Source organism: Vipera berus (genome assembly GCF_964194415.1).
Source record: "Vipera berus genome assembly, chromosome: 5".
Classification (NCBI taxonomy): Eukaryota; Metazoa; Chordata; class Lepidosauria; order Squamata; family Viperidae; genus Vipera; species Vipera berus.
This window is the reverse complement of record NC_138207.1, coordinates 10,014,181-10,030,398: the sequence shown is the minus strand read 5'-3', so window position 1 is coordinate 10,030,398 and position 16,218 is coordinate 10,014,181. Positions and strand designations below refer to the sequence as shown.

Below are 16,218 nucleotides of genomic sequence, written 5' to 3'. Positions count from 1 at the left end.
CAAGCTGTTCCACTGATTAATTGTTCTTACTGGCAGGAAATTCCTTCTTAGTTCCAGGTTGAATTTTCCTCTGATAATCTCCCACTCATTGCTTCTTGTCCTGCCCTCAGCATGTGACAAAACTGTTACTAAAATGCAGAGCATTTTGTTGACGTTTGTTGAACTTTTTGCCTAAGCATCCCTTACAATGTGCCTACTGCAGGCAGATCAGCCTGATAAATTGCGATAAAGAGACACACACTTTATTACTACAGTATTAATTGAAATCATGGATTACAATTGCAAATACGTGCAGGTGAATAAAAAAAACAATAACGTCCAAGCAAATAAATACTTTGCTGCTGTTGTATATAGATAATAGACATGTATGCTCATGCATGGAGCTGGTTAATTTCTGATTAAGTGTTAAAAGTATCAGAAATTTAAAAATCATTTAAAGATGCTCAACGGCTATTGGCATATCTGATTGCCACAGCAAAGCAAGTAGAATCTCCCATTCTTCCTGTTCTTATCATTTGTTGCTCTATACCATGAGTCTTCAAACTTGGCCCTTTTATGACTTGTGGACTTCAACTCCCAGAATTCCTCAGCCAGGCACGCTGGCTGAGGAATTCTGGGTGTTGAAGTCCACAAGTCATAAAAGGGCCAAGTTTGAAGACCCCTGCTCTATACCCATTCATAAACAAACTTCGGGATTCAGATACGGCTGTATCCAGAGTGAGTTTTCCTTCTATAAAGCACACAGGAGAACAGGATGATGATTATCAATCCGGACAAACTGAAGCCAATTGTTGCTGGGATCAGCCTCTTGTTTCTATCCAAAGTGCATTCCTCTTCTGCAGTTTGGAAAAAAAGAATATTAGACTTCAATAAAAAAAGCATCATATGATTCCACAGTGATTTTCATCGTAGTCAAACAAAGCTATAGAAAATTATCCCAGACCTTGTGAGCACCCTATGTAAAAGTTATCTTTGTATTACCTGAAATCATCTGAACTATGGCAAATCTTTAAAGAGGCAGTTTGGTTTAGTTTGTTAAGTCACCAGACTAGAAAGCCAATAGACCAGAGGTCTTCAAACTTGGCCTTTTTATGACTTGTGGACTTCAACTCCCAGAATTCCTCAGCCAGGCATGCTGGCTGAGGAATTCTGGGAGTTGAAGTCCACAAGTCATAAAAGGGCCAAGTTTGAAGACCCCAGCAGTAGACCATGAGTTCCAGTCCCGCCTTAGGGATGAAAGCTGGTTGGGTGACTTTCAGCCAGTCACTCTCTCAGCCCAACCCGCCTCACAGGGTTGTTGTTGTGACAAAAATAGGAGGAGGAAGCTGTGCTGGATATGTTCACTTCAGTTATTTATATAAATAATAAAGGCATGATAAAAATAATGAATAAATAATGCTATGAATGTCTTGACAATCCCAATAAGATTGAAACTGGTCGTGAGCTGCCTCCTGGTAGTCAGTACATCTGAAAATTATAAAAGCATTTGTTCTTTGGGAGGCGACTGGGGAATTGATTAAAGGTAGGAGTCCTATGCACATATTTATATGCATGCATATAAATTGGCTTGGATTAAATGCAGCACAGCTGAGAGAGAATTTGGTGAAATCTTCATCGCTTCGCATCTAGCCCAAGACCTATGGTGTGAATATGTCCCTTTGCCCCGTCAGCAGGAAACTCTTACTCATAGGACCCCCAGGGTTGCATTTACTAACCTTTTCCAAATTGGTTGTTTACGATATCAAAGGCTTGAAGCTGGGAATTGGCAACCTGTATTTGAAAGTTGCTGGCCAAGCTCACCATTTGCTTACTGAGACATTTGAAGCAGCTTCCCACAGCTGTGGAAAAGAGCTGGTCATTTTTAATTCCATTGTATACAAAACCTGAAATTTGCAGAGAAAGACACATCATTGCTGATCTTTGTGGCTAATTTTCTCTCTGGGATATATCTCTGTGTCTGTGCAATACCAAACCCTAAAACTAATGCCCTGTTTTTTTGTCCAACACTGAGCTGTGCTTTAGATGTCCTGGTTGGAGTCATATGATACAGGGGTCCCCAACCCCCGGTCCGTGGACCTGTACCGGGCTGCGGCACAAACAAGCAAAGCCCCATCTGCGAGATGCAGGCAGCACACAAAACCAGGCACTCTCTAATCCATGGAAAAACCTTTCTCCATGGAACTCGTCCCTGGTGCCCAAAAGGTTAGGGACTTCTGATATGAAAGACTAGTCCAGGGGTCTCCAAAGTTGGCAATTTTAAGACTTGTGGACTTCAACTCTCAGAATTACCCAGCCAGCATGGGGGATTCTGGGAGTTGAAGTCCACAAGTTTAAAGTTGCCCACTTTGGACACCTCTGGACTACTAGGCCAATGTTTCTCAACCTTGGCCACTTCAAGATATGTGGACTTCAACTCCCAGAATTCCCCTGCCAGCATGAAGGTTGAAGTCCACACATTTTAAAAGGGGTCAAGGCTGAGAAACATTGGGTGATTCTAAGATACAGTAGAGTTGGTTTGGCTGTGTTTCCAGGCTATGTTAATCTGCAGTCTTCCAGATCTTGAGCTGTATGAAAAATACGCTGGTATGAACTGGGAGGGATCTCAATGCCTGAACTCTGTTCTGCTTTAGTATTGAGGGTGATATCCTTACAGCTTTACTGCAGGATAAATTAGTGGAATTCCAAAAAAGTTCCATAAAAGTGTCCTGTGCCAGTGAGAAAAACAATCCCCGCTAATAGATAGATAGATAAATAACCTTTATTGTCATTTTTTACTGTGGGCACAATGGCACACATTAAAAATGAAATTTAGTTGCTTGCTCTCAAAGTGTACACATACATAATACTTGGTGGAGCAGTGGGCTAATGCCTCCTTAAGTAACACCAACTGCCTGCAATTAGTGCAGGTTCGCATCCCACCAGGCTCAAGGTTGACTCAGCCTTCCATCCTTCTGAGGTAGGTAAAATGAGGACCCAGATTGTTGGGGGCAATTAAGCTGACTTTGTAATAATGCCGCTTGGGGGTGTGTGTGAAAGCCCTAATAAGCAGGCATATACATAGAATGAAGGCTACTGCTAAGCTTGTAAGCCGCCCTGAGTCTTCGGAGAAGGGCAGGATATAAATGGAATTAAAATAAAAAAATAAATAAAAAATAATACACATTTAAACATACTATATACAACATATGTATAGACCTACACCCTTATATATAAGCAGCATATACGGTAAATACTAATCACTGTCCATCTTGAATACATAGCGGAAGAAGGAAGCTTGAGAGTTCACAAGGTTCCATATGTATGGAACAAAACTGTGACTGAATCTGGATGTTCTGCTACGGATACCACAGAGCCCCCTCCTCCCAGAAGGTAACAAGGAAAACAGGTCGTGAAGGGGATGTGTAGCGTCCCAGGCAATCCTGCGGACTCTGCTCAAGCATCGCTTATGTGCCATGTCCTGGATGGAAGGAAGTGAATTACCAATAATCTTTTCTGCCATCCTCACCGCTCTTTGCACTGCCTTCCTGTCCGAAGCATTGATGCTTCCAAACCAGACTGTAATGCAAATATGACAGGATGCTCGTCCCTCTATAGAAAGTGGTAAGGACAGCGGAAGGAAGATGTGCTTTTCTCATGCGATACAGTAAATGCAGGCGCTGCTGTGCCCGCTTCGCCAGTGTCTTGCTGTAGAGCGACCAAGCCAGCCTACTTGTTAACTGCACACCCAGGATTTTGATGCTGGTAACCGTCTCCACAGGTGAATCATTAAAGCACAGAGACGTGTGGCTGTGCCTGCCTTTTCTGAAATCGACAATGATCACTTTCGTTTTCCCAGTATTTAAAACTAGGCTGTTTTCCTTATACCACTTCACCAAACCCTCAACCTCCTTGCAGAGGTGGACTGTGGACTGGGGGGAGAGAGATGTTTTGAAGTTGCTGGACTTGGGTTAATCTAAAAAGTTCAGCTAGTTGTCTACATTTTCGTTCTCTAGAGCTCTTCTGCTTCAGTTCTGGTCACCACGATAGAAAAGAGATGCTAAGCCTCTAGAAAATGTGCAGAGAACAGCAACCAAGATGATGAAGGGTCTAGAGCAGTGACGGCAAACCTTTTAGAGACCGAGTGCCCAAACTGCACTTATGTATCGTCGGGTGCCAGGTGGGTGTGGCCCATTGGATGGGTGTGGCCCATTCTGTGGGTGTGGCTGCAGTGGTAATGTCAGACTGGGTGGGACTAAAAAGTTCAATCAATCAATTTCAACTTTACGAGATTTTTTTTCCACAAGAAGTTGAAATTGATTGATTGATTGAACCTTTTTTTTTTTTGCACATGATGGCGGAGGCCTAATGCGAAAAGGCTTTATAAAACCCAGCTGAAGGCTTAGGACTGGGGCGACAGCGCGTGTGCCCACAGAGAGGGCTCTGCGTGCCACCTGTGGCACGCGTGCCATAGGTTTGCCACCACGAGTCTAGAGGCTAAATCATATGATGAACAGTTGAGGGGGGTTAGTTATGTCTAACCTATCAAACAGAAAGATTGGGGGGTGGGGCACGAGAGCTGTCTTCCAGTACTTGAGGGGCTGTCACAAAGAAGAAGGGATTGACTTATTCTTCAAAGCACCAGAGAGCAAGGAAAGAAATAACAGGTAGAAGCTTGTTAAAGAGAGATCCAATATAAAAGTTAGGAGAAATTTTCTGATAGTGAGAACGTGGTTCCTTCCAGCCCTGTGATTCCATGTTCTCTTTGTAACCCAGCATTTAGTTGTGCCGGTATCTCAGGGAGAGATGGATGCCACTTTAGCGATCATCTGAATGTAGACACCCTAGTACCTACCTTGTGTGGGAACTGTCAAAGAGGCTTCAACCGTGCTGATATAATAGACCATTTCTTTCTGCAAGTAATAATGGAAGGAGAGAGAAAGGTTTTGTAGCATTTTAAATCCCGATGACTTTTTTTAGAATTAGCTGGGATTCAGGCATCCCGTTATGCCTTTATATTTTTCAAGGCTGATCTTGTGTGCCCAGCACTTTCACTGCTACCTTATCTTGGCTTCATGTGGCTAGTTTCATTGAAGCTTAGCATGGTATGTGAATCTCCAGCCGATGTAATTTGTAAACTATAGGAATGTAGAAGTCGGTGTGAACCCAGCTGATGGTGCTTTACTCTGCAAGCTACAGATAAGCAAAATGTGTTTTATTATTTATTTACCCCAGTTTGTTATTTCTTTACGCCAAATTGTATGCCAGCTATTCATCAGATTCGACAAGCTACAGATAATCCTCAATTTACAACAATTCATTTAGTGGCCATTCAAAGTTACAGTGGCACTGAAAAAACGGGACCTTATGACCACCTTTCTCACTTACGACCGTTACAGCATCCCCGTGGTCATGTGATCAAACTTCAGACGTTTGGCAATCGGTTCATATTTATGATGGTTGCAGGGTCCCGGGGTCACGTGATCCCCTTTTGTGACCTTCTGACAAGCAAAGTGGAGAAGCCAGATTCACTTAACAACCGTGTTACTAACTTAACAATTGCAGTGATTCACTTAACAACCGTAGCAAGAAAGGTCCTAAAATGGGGCAAAATTCAGTTAACAATTGTCTCACTCAACAGAAGGTTTGAGCTCAGTTGTGGTCATAAATTGAGGATTATCTGTGCATAAAGTACGGCTTATAGTCCACAGTGACTAGATTCACATATCACGCTGAGCCTCATAAAGACTGAAGATAAGGAACAGATTCACCTCTACAAGGTGACATCGTGAAGCAAATGCCGCTATTGTGTGTTTCTGATGCAGGTACATAAATTATGGCATTTCTGCAAATTCAAGATAGCGCATACTTCACCCTTGACCTCCATACCTGGCATACCCAGGGTTGCACACCCAGGATTGCACGCCTGTAACAAATAAAGCCCAAAGTAAACCACCATATTAGAGCTTAACGTGAGAGTGAATTTGAGTCTTTTTCTTAAATCGATGGCTCCATTCATATAACATCCTTCGCCAGACTCGGGAAAGTCTTTTCAAATGCTTTGGCTAAGCGTGATTAATCTTTTTCTCCCCACCTTCTTTGTATAAAATCAATCCATTTGGTGGGTTTATGATTCCAAGTTTCACACAACTCAGAACAAAGGTTAATTCACCAGTCTGATTGTAGGTATTTATTTTGGAAAATTGATATAGCCACCTACTCGCTCACAATTTACAGAACATAAAACAGAATATAGGGAAAAATGTTGTTGTTATTATTATTAAACACACACACACACACACCATTGTGTGAATGCCACTAAGTAAGAATATTTATGGTATGGCCAGCTCTTTCTCTTTCCAAACCTTTTCTAGTCTTTTGTTCCTTATTTGAGCGCCAATAAAGAAGGAAAATTAAACAGCACCTAAATACTAGGAATCCAGTAAATCGGATTCTGGTTGGTAAACATGCTTCTTGAGGAAATGGGAGAGAAATTTCATATCTACTCATATTTCAAGGAGCAGATTTGACTCTCCTCTTGTATCATGAAAGGATTGGATTATGCAATACAGTATCTTTAGCAATACTGGCCATGGAAGGCAGTGGGAAGGATTAGGCAACTCAAAATTTAGAATAGAGTGTAGTGTAGTGTAGTGTAGTGCAGAGTAGAATAAAGTAGAATAGAATAGAAGAAGAAAAAGAAGAAGAAGAAGAAGAAGAAGAAGAAGAAGAAGAAGAAGAAGAAGAAGAAGAAGGAAGAAGAAGAAGAAGAAGAAGAAGAAGAAGAAGAAGAAGAAGAAGAAGAAGAAGAAGAAGAAGAAGAAGAAGAAGAAGAATAGACCCTGGAGGTCATCTAGTCCAACCCCCTGCTCAGGCAGGAAACCCTATACCATTTCAGACAAATGGCTGTCCAGTCTCTTCTTTAAAACTTTCAGTGTTGGAGCGTTCAAAACCTCTGGAGGCAGGTTGTTCCACTAATTGTTCTCACTGTCAGGAAGTTTCTCCTTAGTTCTAGGTTGCTTCTCTCCTTGATTAGTTTCCATCCGTTGCTTCTTGACCTGCCCTCAGGTGCTTTGGTGAAGGCAGGACAAGAAGCAATGGATGGAAACTAATCAAGGAGAGAAGCAACCTAGAACTAAGAAGAAACAATTTGCACCATTGTTTCGCCACAGCCATTAATGTGCCTCTCAACTGCACTGCCCTTTCTAAGATCTTACTTGAGTGAAATAATACTTCACTTGCAGAGAAGCAAAGAGATAGAACAAACACTAGAAGCTGAGCCTTGATTTCACGGGTGTCAAACTCGCTGCGTCACGTGACGTGTTGCAACGAATCATGATTTTTTTTTTACCACCAGAGCTGGGGTGGACGCGGCCTCCGTATGATGCAACCGGCCTGTGGGCTGGCAGTTTGACACCCCTGCTTTATTTGAAAGGAAAAAGGGGGTTGGAGAGATGGGGAGGGGCTTACAGAGCACATGCTGTGCAGTGATTTATGTCTGTGTGAAAGAGACTTTTCATTTTTCTCCGATCTGTCATGAAATCTGGAACTGTCAGATACAGGTAGTCCTTGACTTATAACCACCCCTTTAGCGACTGTTCAAAGATACAAAGGTGGCCCCCAACATGGTTTCGCATCTTGTCTACCTCCTGTGGATGGAGCTTCGCTTATTTGCGTGGACTGGTTTCTGACATGGCGTGGACTGGTACTGGTCCACGAATCGGAGGTTGGGGATCCCTCCTATAACCGGTCCTCACACTTACAACTGTTGCAGCGTCCCTATGGTTACATGATCAAAATTCAGGTGCTTGGCAACCAGCATGTATTTACAAATGGTTGCCGTGTCCAGGGATCATGTGATCGCCATTTGCGATCTTCCCAACCGGGTTCCAGCAAAACCAGAGTCAATGGGGTAAAGTTTAACAACCACATGAGTCACTTAACAACTGCAAGGATTCACTTAATAACCATGGGTAAAAAAGATTGCAGAATTGGGTGCAGCTGACTTAACAATTGCCTTGCTTAGCGACAGAAAATTTGGTCCCAATTGCAGTCATAAGTCATGGACTATTTGTAGCCTGGGTATCAGGTTGTACGTATGTATGTGTTGCATACACACCAATTTTGTGCCTTGGAAACTGACCTAACTTCAGTAAAGCAAAAATAATTATTTACTAATTGATTACTCGTGTTTTCTCTTAAGTTTCAAGGCTGCCCAAATCTCAAAGAGTGCAGAGAGTGGGTCAACGGGCAGTGCTAAACTATAGCAAGCTAAATAAGCCAGAACTAGTTGGACTGACATAGATAGTCTAATCTGTGGGGGCTAACTATCGTAAAGTAAAGATGCTAGACACAACTGTAATTGAAGCCTATTATCTGCTCATTGATTATTTTTATCTTTTATCTCTGCAGATATTCCAGATTGGATGCATTTCAACAAGCCACAAATCATGGCTTACAACCCTACACTCCCTGAAGTAGAGAAAGGCATTATGATTTGGCGTAATCCATGAACCATGAGAAATTAAAACAGTGGCGTGGAATTGCCACAATAAAAATTGAAAGGAAATCACATGAGGGAAAATTGGAAGGAGAAAAGGTTAAAGTCACAGCAACACAACTAGTAATTACTTGCAATGAGGATGTATTGCATTGTTTTATTTACACATTTTGTCTTACCATTCCCCAATGATACAACATATTTTTTTCCTTCCTAGACGTTTATAAGCTACTTTTCTATTAAGGAGATATATTGTGTGGCTATATTTCACTTTGTATGTATTCTGGTTTTCCATATCATGTTCTTCCCAGTTTTATGTGATGTGCAAAACTGATTCAGTGAATAAAAAACATGGCTTGATTAAGGGAAGGAAACCACAGCTTAGAAACCTATTTAATGTTGGCTTGCTAATTCCAAGAAGTGAAAGCTTTGTGGCTTATTCTTAGTTTGTTTTTATTCTGTGCCTAAACTTGTAACCAATTCACAAATGTTCAAAGCAAGACTTAGGGAAGCTAGCTATGATCAATTTTCTGTTTGAGAAGGCTGAATCTGTAATGGTTTGGACTTTTAAAATTAAATATGATATCTGCATTTATTTTAGCCCTTTCACTGGGGCTGTTGGCTTATGCAAGGTGATATACGTGTGTAGATAACCGTGATCTGAGCACTTCTCTTGAAAGAACACTTGGAGAGAACCTTATATAAATAAAACTAAAGCCAAGCATTTCATAACACTAAAGTAAGAAGTAGAAAGTCAATATGAATATAACCCTTGTGGTTAGTTTGGCTAGTTCATTGTGTATGTGTGTTGCATTTTCTGCCTGCTGGATGCACATTTTGTGTCATAGGAAACTTGATCTAACTTCAGCAAAGCAAATTATTGAGATCTATAGAAGTATAAATTGTATTAATCATAATTTTGTTAACCATGGATTGGGACATGCTCATTGAGTCATTTCTTTGAAGAGGATTCCAAAGCCCTCAATTCAAACTTACAACCACAGTTTGAGCCCAAAATTTCTGTTGTTAAGTGTAACATTTGTTAAGTGAGTTTTGTCCTATTTCACGACCTTTCTTGCCACAGTTGTTAAGTGAATCACTGCAGTTGTTAAGTTAGAAGCACGGTTGTTAGGTGCATCTGGCTTCCCCATTGACTTTTCTTGACAGGTGGTTGCAAAAGGTGATCCGGCACACTGCAACTGTCATAAATATGAGTCAATTGCTAAGTGTCCGAATTTTGATCACGTGACCCATGGGGATGCTGCCACGGTCATAAGTGTGAAAAATGGTCACTTTTTCCAGTGCTACTGTAACTGTAATGGTCACTAAATGAATTGTTGTAAGTTCGAGGGCTACCTGCAGTGGTGGGATTCAGCCAATTTGCACCACTTAGGCAGAACCAGTAGCTAATTTTTTGTTGCCCAGGCCCAGAACGGACTTCCGGAAGTGGCATCCCCACAGAGAACTGGCTGTCCACATATATGAATCCCACCATTGGCTACCTGTACCATCTCTGAAGAAAATCTTACCTTAGTAAAAATAAATTTTACGAAGCCACCTTCAAACGAGACGTTGAGCATTGATTGGCTATATCCGCAATATCCTGCGGTGTGTGTGGTGTTAGGATCAATATTAAGATATTCTAGTTCGCCCTGTGAAATAGGCAAGACATCAGTGCATTAAGATAAGATAAGATAACCTTTATCGTCATTTTTTTAATGTGGGCACAACGGCACACATCAAAAATGAAATTTAGTTGCCCGCTCTCAAAGTGGAACACATACATGACACACACCGAACCATACTATATACAACATATGTATAGACCAACACCCTACATATACATAAATAAATATTAAATACTGCCCATCTTGAATATATAACGGAAGGTGGAAGCTTGAGAGTTCACAAGGTTAATGCTGTATGGAATGAAACTATGGCTGAATCTGGATGTTCTGCTGTGGATACCACGAAGCCCCCTCCTCCCAGAAGGGAACAAGGAAAACAGGTCATGAGGAGGGTGTGTAGTGTCCCAGACAATCTTGCGGACCCTGCTCAAGCAACGCTTCTGTGCTATGTCCTGGATGGGAGGGAGGGAACCGCCAATGATCTTTTCAGCCGTCCTCACCACTCTCTGCACCGCCTTCCTGTCTGAAGCAGTGATGCTTCCAAACCAGACTATGATGCTGTATGACAGGATGCTCCCGATCGTCCCCCTGTAGAAAGTGGTCAGGACAGGGGAAGGAAGATGAGCTTTTCTCATGCGCCGCAGAAAATGCAGGTGTTGCTGTGCCCGCTTCACCACTTTCTTACTGTTGAACGACCAAGCCAGCCTACTCAGTAGCTGCACACCCAGGAATTTGATGCTGGTAACTGTCTCCACAGGTGAATCATTAATGCACAGAGAAGTGTGGCTGTGCCTGCCTTTTCTGAAATCGACAATGATCTCTTTGTTTATTCTGGTATTTAAAACTAATTTCAACAAAGACTGAGGAATTATTGTTGCTTACAAATTTAGAGCAATAAATGTGTAACAAGCTTCATTTTGAGGGTCATCTGACTGGAACCAGATTGGGGAAGGCTTGATTAAACACTTTCTGACCATACAAAAGACAAAAACAAGGAAAGGGGGTGGGAGAGCTACACTAGCCACTTACCGCTTTTGTGTTCGTAACAATCATTGTCAAGCCAATTAAGGCTTTAATGCAATCTGCAGTTCCGTTGGAAACACTGTAAGTGCCGGTAATAGCTGGTGATGGTTGAAGTGCTAATCTTGGTCCAGTTTGACTTGTTGGTATAGCTGAAGTGACCTGGACGGATGTCATGCTCTTGTGTGCTGCAGAACTTGTTTTCTCAGTGGTTGTGTGTTGTTTCCTTAGCTTTGTGGTGTGCTGGTCAGTAGCCCTGGAGAGAGTCTTATATACATTTTCCTTAGTTGTGCTCAAAACAGGAGTTGCTTTTTTTCGACTAGCTGATAGTCGCAGTTTTGAGGTTGTTTCTTGAGACACCGTTCTTATTTTTAAGGCTTTGTGGGTTTCGGTCCAATCAATTTGTGGGTCGGATTGCAAAACTGTTGTCCTTGCAGCCTCCATGGGTTCCCACACAGCCTGTAATTCTGTCAATGGGATGGATTCTGCCTTTAACATCTTAGCTGTAGGTGCTGAAGGAATTCCATGTGCTATTCCATGGCCTAATCGATTAGCCAATGCTTGTGAATGACTGTATGGATTAATCATGGCTTGGGAATTGGAAGGAGTGGAACTGCCAGGAAAAGCTGCCTGCAGAAATGAGGTGGGTCTTAGGCTTGTCCTATTTGGTGCCTCTTTATCCAGCATGTTACCAGTGCAAGGAAAAACTGCTGTGCACAGAAAAGAGAGTTAGTCTTGTTTTTAATCAGCTTTCATTATTATGCATGTCCCTGAACTTCTTTATGTACCTCAAGAAAAAAAATGAAGTCCTTTCTCCTTAGCCTAAATTCTTGGTGTACGTTCTGAATTTGCTCACCATTATGGAACTGTAATTATGGAAGGTTTATAATCTTTATTATTACTGTTTTACAAAGCCAAAGCACATCAATAAGGCCCTAGCAAGAAATATTCCAAAGCATATTCTTTTTGTATCTGGAAGTGTGGTTTACAAAAGAGTTATAATAGCAAGTGCAATAGATAAACATTTCCATCAGGTAATCGTCTAACCTCCCTCAAAACATCCTATTTAATTTTATTTTATTTTAACCTGTATATATATTGTATTGTTTTAATTTGCCCTGTAAACCGCCCTGAGTCCCTCGGGAAAAAGGCGGTATATAAATTGAAATAATAAATAAATAAATAAATAAATAAATAAATAAATAAATAAATAAATAAATAAATAAAACCACACTTGGAATACTGCATCTAGTTCTGTTCACTGCAACATCAAAAAGATGTTGAGACTTTGGAAAGAGCGCAGAGAAGAGCAACAAAGATGAACAGGGGCCTGGAGACTAAAACATACGAAAAATGATTGCAGGAAATGGGTATGTGCGGTCTAGCGAAAAGAAGGACTGGGGTGACATGGGTTCCAATATCTAAGGGGCTGACCCAAAGAAGAGGGAGTCAAGCTATTCTCCAAAGCGCCTGAAGGCAGGACAAGAAGCAACGGATGGAAATTAATCAAGGAGAGAAGCAACCTAGAACTAAGGAGAAACTTCCTGACAGTGAGAACAATTGACCAGTGGAATGACTTGTCTCTATCACTGGAAGTTTTAAGAAATGATTGGACAACTGTTTGTCTGAAATGGTGCTCGAGCAGAGGGTTGGACTAGACCTCTAAAGTCTATTCTAGCTCTTTTATTCTGTTAGTTTCTGCTACTGAGAGGAAGAGGAGGAGGAGACTGCTTTACAGTTAGCGTCTTGAAATCTTTTCAGAATGTCTCGACAGTTTCATGAACCAATTTCATACTAACTCTATTTCTTTGGAATATTTGTTTCAATTGCAAAACAGAGTCATACAAGAGTCTACCATTTCCTGTTTTTCACTCTCCCATCATAGGGTTTTCCCATGAATTGAAAGCGTTTGCCTGCTCGTTTTTGCATTGAACGAAAAACTACCATGAAATGTGCTGTGCCCATTGGCGTTGGCTATCCTGCTGCAATTACATCTATATTTACTCAGTGCAAGCCCCCGATTTCTCTCTAAGATCCTGGCTAACCCACATTAATAGAAGATGCACCAGCTGAGGGTGCCCTGGGACAATATCAAAATAAAAGCTTTCATGTTATTTATTTTATTTATTTTAGTCCCATTTATATCCCGCCCTTCTCCGAAGACTCAGGGCGGCTTACAATTTTAAGCACAAACCAATGTGCTTAGCAATAGCCTTCATTCTATGTATATGCCTGCTTGTTACAACTAAAGGCCACTTCAGTTTGTTCTGCTCTTGGGCTGGGCAGGAGAGGGCAAGTGTGCAGGATGAGGAAGTTGAGGGTTACCAGAACTTAAATGTTCCATAGTTTGGTCAAGTGGGGCCACAGCCAGTGACCCTTTCCCACGGTGGATTTGATAAATCTTGGATCTAAAATGAGCTCTCTCTTTTGCATCACCTAGGATCCCAAGATTGCTTAAGAACTGCAACACTCATTACAAAAATCCAAAAAGGGGAAAATGGATATGCTGTTTTTGATTTCAACATCTTTGGTTTAATACAGGTAGTCCTTGACTTACGACCACAATTGAGCCCCAAATTTCCATTGTTAAATGAGACAGTTGTTAAATGAGTTTTCTCCCATTTTACGACCTTTCTTGCCAGAGTTGTTAAGTGAACCACTGCAGCTGTTAAGTTAGTAACACAGTTGTGAAGTGCATCTGGCTTCCCATTGACTTTGCTTGTTAGAAGGTCACAAAAGGGGATTGCATGACACCGGGATGCTGCAACTGTCATAAATGTGAGCCAGTTGCCAAGCATCTGAATCATGATTACATGACCATGGGGATGCTGCAACGGTCGTAAGTATGAAAAACGGTCATAAGCTACTTTTTTCAGTGATGGAACTTAGAAGGGTCACTAAACAAATGGTTGCAAGTCAAGGACAAAAGGTTGGATAAATAAAAGTTATTTCACAGCAGATTTTTTTCCCCCCACAACAGTTGTTTACTTTAATCTCTAACACAGTACTTCCTGGATAGCCAAAACTGAACTTTCACTTGCATGCAAACATAATTCTAACACAGGCAAATAAAGTGTAACCTGTTGCCAGCTCTGTAGATGTCTACTCACCTCCAGCTGTGATTAGAAGAAATTCAATTAATGGCTTCCACTGACTCATGATGCAACCACTTTAAACTGAATTATTGTGGTAGAAGAAGGATTGGATTAATGCCACGTTTTGGTCCTTAGGAAACCACAGTGATCCTAGTGGTTTTTCTTCCCTACTAGCAGGTTCACTCAGCCACTTCTCTGGCAAACAAGAAGTCTCCTGTTCCCTGATGAAGAGTGTTGAGCAAAGAGGAAGTAGTGCTCAAGAAGAGTGAAATTTCTGAGTTATATAGGCAGTTGGTAAGTCACATGCGAGAAGGAAAGGGTGGAGAAAAAGCATCTTTGAAACACGTGAGTGTGCTTTTTTAAAAGGTTGGTGGAACTGAAATTAAGAGCAAGATTGCAGATGCTATGGCCAATTAATTTCACTTTCTTTGAACCTATTTCTTAAAATTCTGCAATAGGCATTTCAATCTGAGCAGAAGAATGGATTCCAGAGACAAATGGATCCATCCGGATGATCTAGGACAGTGCTGTTCCACCTTAATCACTTTTAAGATATGTAAACTGCAGTTCCCCAAATTCCCCAGCCAGCATGGGTGGCTAGTGAATTCTGGGAGTTGAAGTCCACCTATCTTAAAGTTGTTAAGGTTGAGCATCACTAATCAAGAACCATCTTGCTGATTCTCAGAAGCAGAAAAAAAAGTATAGAAAGCCTCGTGGTATTCCCCATCCCACTCAAATCCTTTGAGATTAGGGGAACCTTCTTTCCAATACTGGTCAATTGAAACCAAGGATGGATTCCTGCAGAATTTTAATCATAATAAAAAGTATTTCTTGCCTCTAATCATGGGCGAGGTTATCAAGCAGAAATAAAAATGGCATGACAGCATTAGTTTAGTTTTTAACTAGTTACCAGAAACAAGATTTTTTTTAAAAAAAAAAATGGCATTGACATTGATTTCATTAACTGCTTGTCATTACTTAAGAAATCTTGAATTGTAGAAGGAATAAGATTCATTAATGGCATGCTTCACAGCCATATTGAAAGAAATATATTTTGCTGGTATAAAAGGCTGAATTTTATTTTGAGATTTTTTTAAAAAAAAACCTCTCCCAATATTCGTATTTTTCCTTATAGATCTGAAAAATATGCAGCACAAAATCACATCTTTTTTCTTTCCCAGACATGGAAATTTTCCACAAAAAATTTGTGGAACTTTTCAATTTCTAATCAGAGTAACTGAAGAGATAAAATTTCTAAAATGGAGAGAAGATAGTTGTAAACTTGAGCAATTTCTGTTGTGTAAATGAGTGTGGCAACATGTGGAAGCTTCCTTTAGTGAAATGTTGTTGTTAGCTGCGAAGTCGTGTCCGACCCATCGCGACCCTATGGACAACGTTCCTCCAGGCCTTCTCGGCCTCTACCATCTTCTTTAGTGAAATAATACAGTACATCCCAAATGTACATTAAATCTTTCCTAAAACCGTCTTGCATCCTTGTGGGCAAAATTAGTATTGCATGCGGTTTTAGCACTTTACAGTAACTCTTGGTTGATTTCTTTAAAGGCTTCCAAAGCTTTGCTCTTGCCATTTCCTTGCTTAATTCACTGAATTTTAGAGGCTATTCATAGTCATTGCCTCCCATTTTTAACATTCATGTATTTCCTAGCAGTGCTTCTTTTTATTTATTTCTTACCAGAAAAATCTATTAAGGATAAAAAAAAGAAAGAAATAATCTTTTGACTAGGCTCTTTGTTGTACAGCTTGATATTTAATGTTCACACTTTTGTAGAATGTTAGCTACGGTCATTCCAACATAATAAAAAAGCCATAATAAATATGTTTTGAGTTTTATTGACTGGACAATTAGAAAGGACTAATGTGAGTTTATACTATTGGAGTTACATACAGTATCTTACTCAAGAAGATAATGGTTAGTAATGTAATTCTGATCTAGTCGCCTGCTTTGGGTTCTGATATGATTCTTCAATAACTAAAATTA

General features: G+C 40.8%; 1 protein-coding gene across 2 annotated transcripts; it reads right to left on the bottom strand.

Moving 5' to 3' along the window:
* Window positions 1-667: 667 nt before the first annotated feature.
* Window positions 668-14,429, bottom strand: LAMP3 (lysosomal associated membrane protein 3). Of its 2 annotated transcripts, none has more exons than XM_081329995.1 (6): window positions 14,235-14,429; window positions 11,134-11,834; window positions 10,006-10,128; window positions 4,832-4,889; window positions 1,716-1,883; window positions 668-836 (listed from the first exon to the last, which is right to left on the bottom strand). In XM_081329995.1, the coding sequence occupies exons 1-6, from the start codon at window positions 14,281-14,283 to the stop codon at window positions 697-699; spliced, it is 1,239 nt and encodes a 412-aa protein (XP_081186121.1). In that variant the 5' UTR covers window positions 14,284-14,429; the 3' UTR covers window positions 668-696. The 2 variants fall into 2 exon arrangements, with proteins under 2 accessions (XP_081186121.1, XP_081186122.1); XM_081329996.1 differs by having other exon boundaries at window positions 11,134-11,831.
* Between the last annotated feature and the right edge of the window lie 1,789 nt (window positions 14,430-16,218).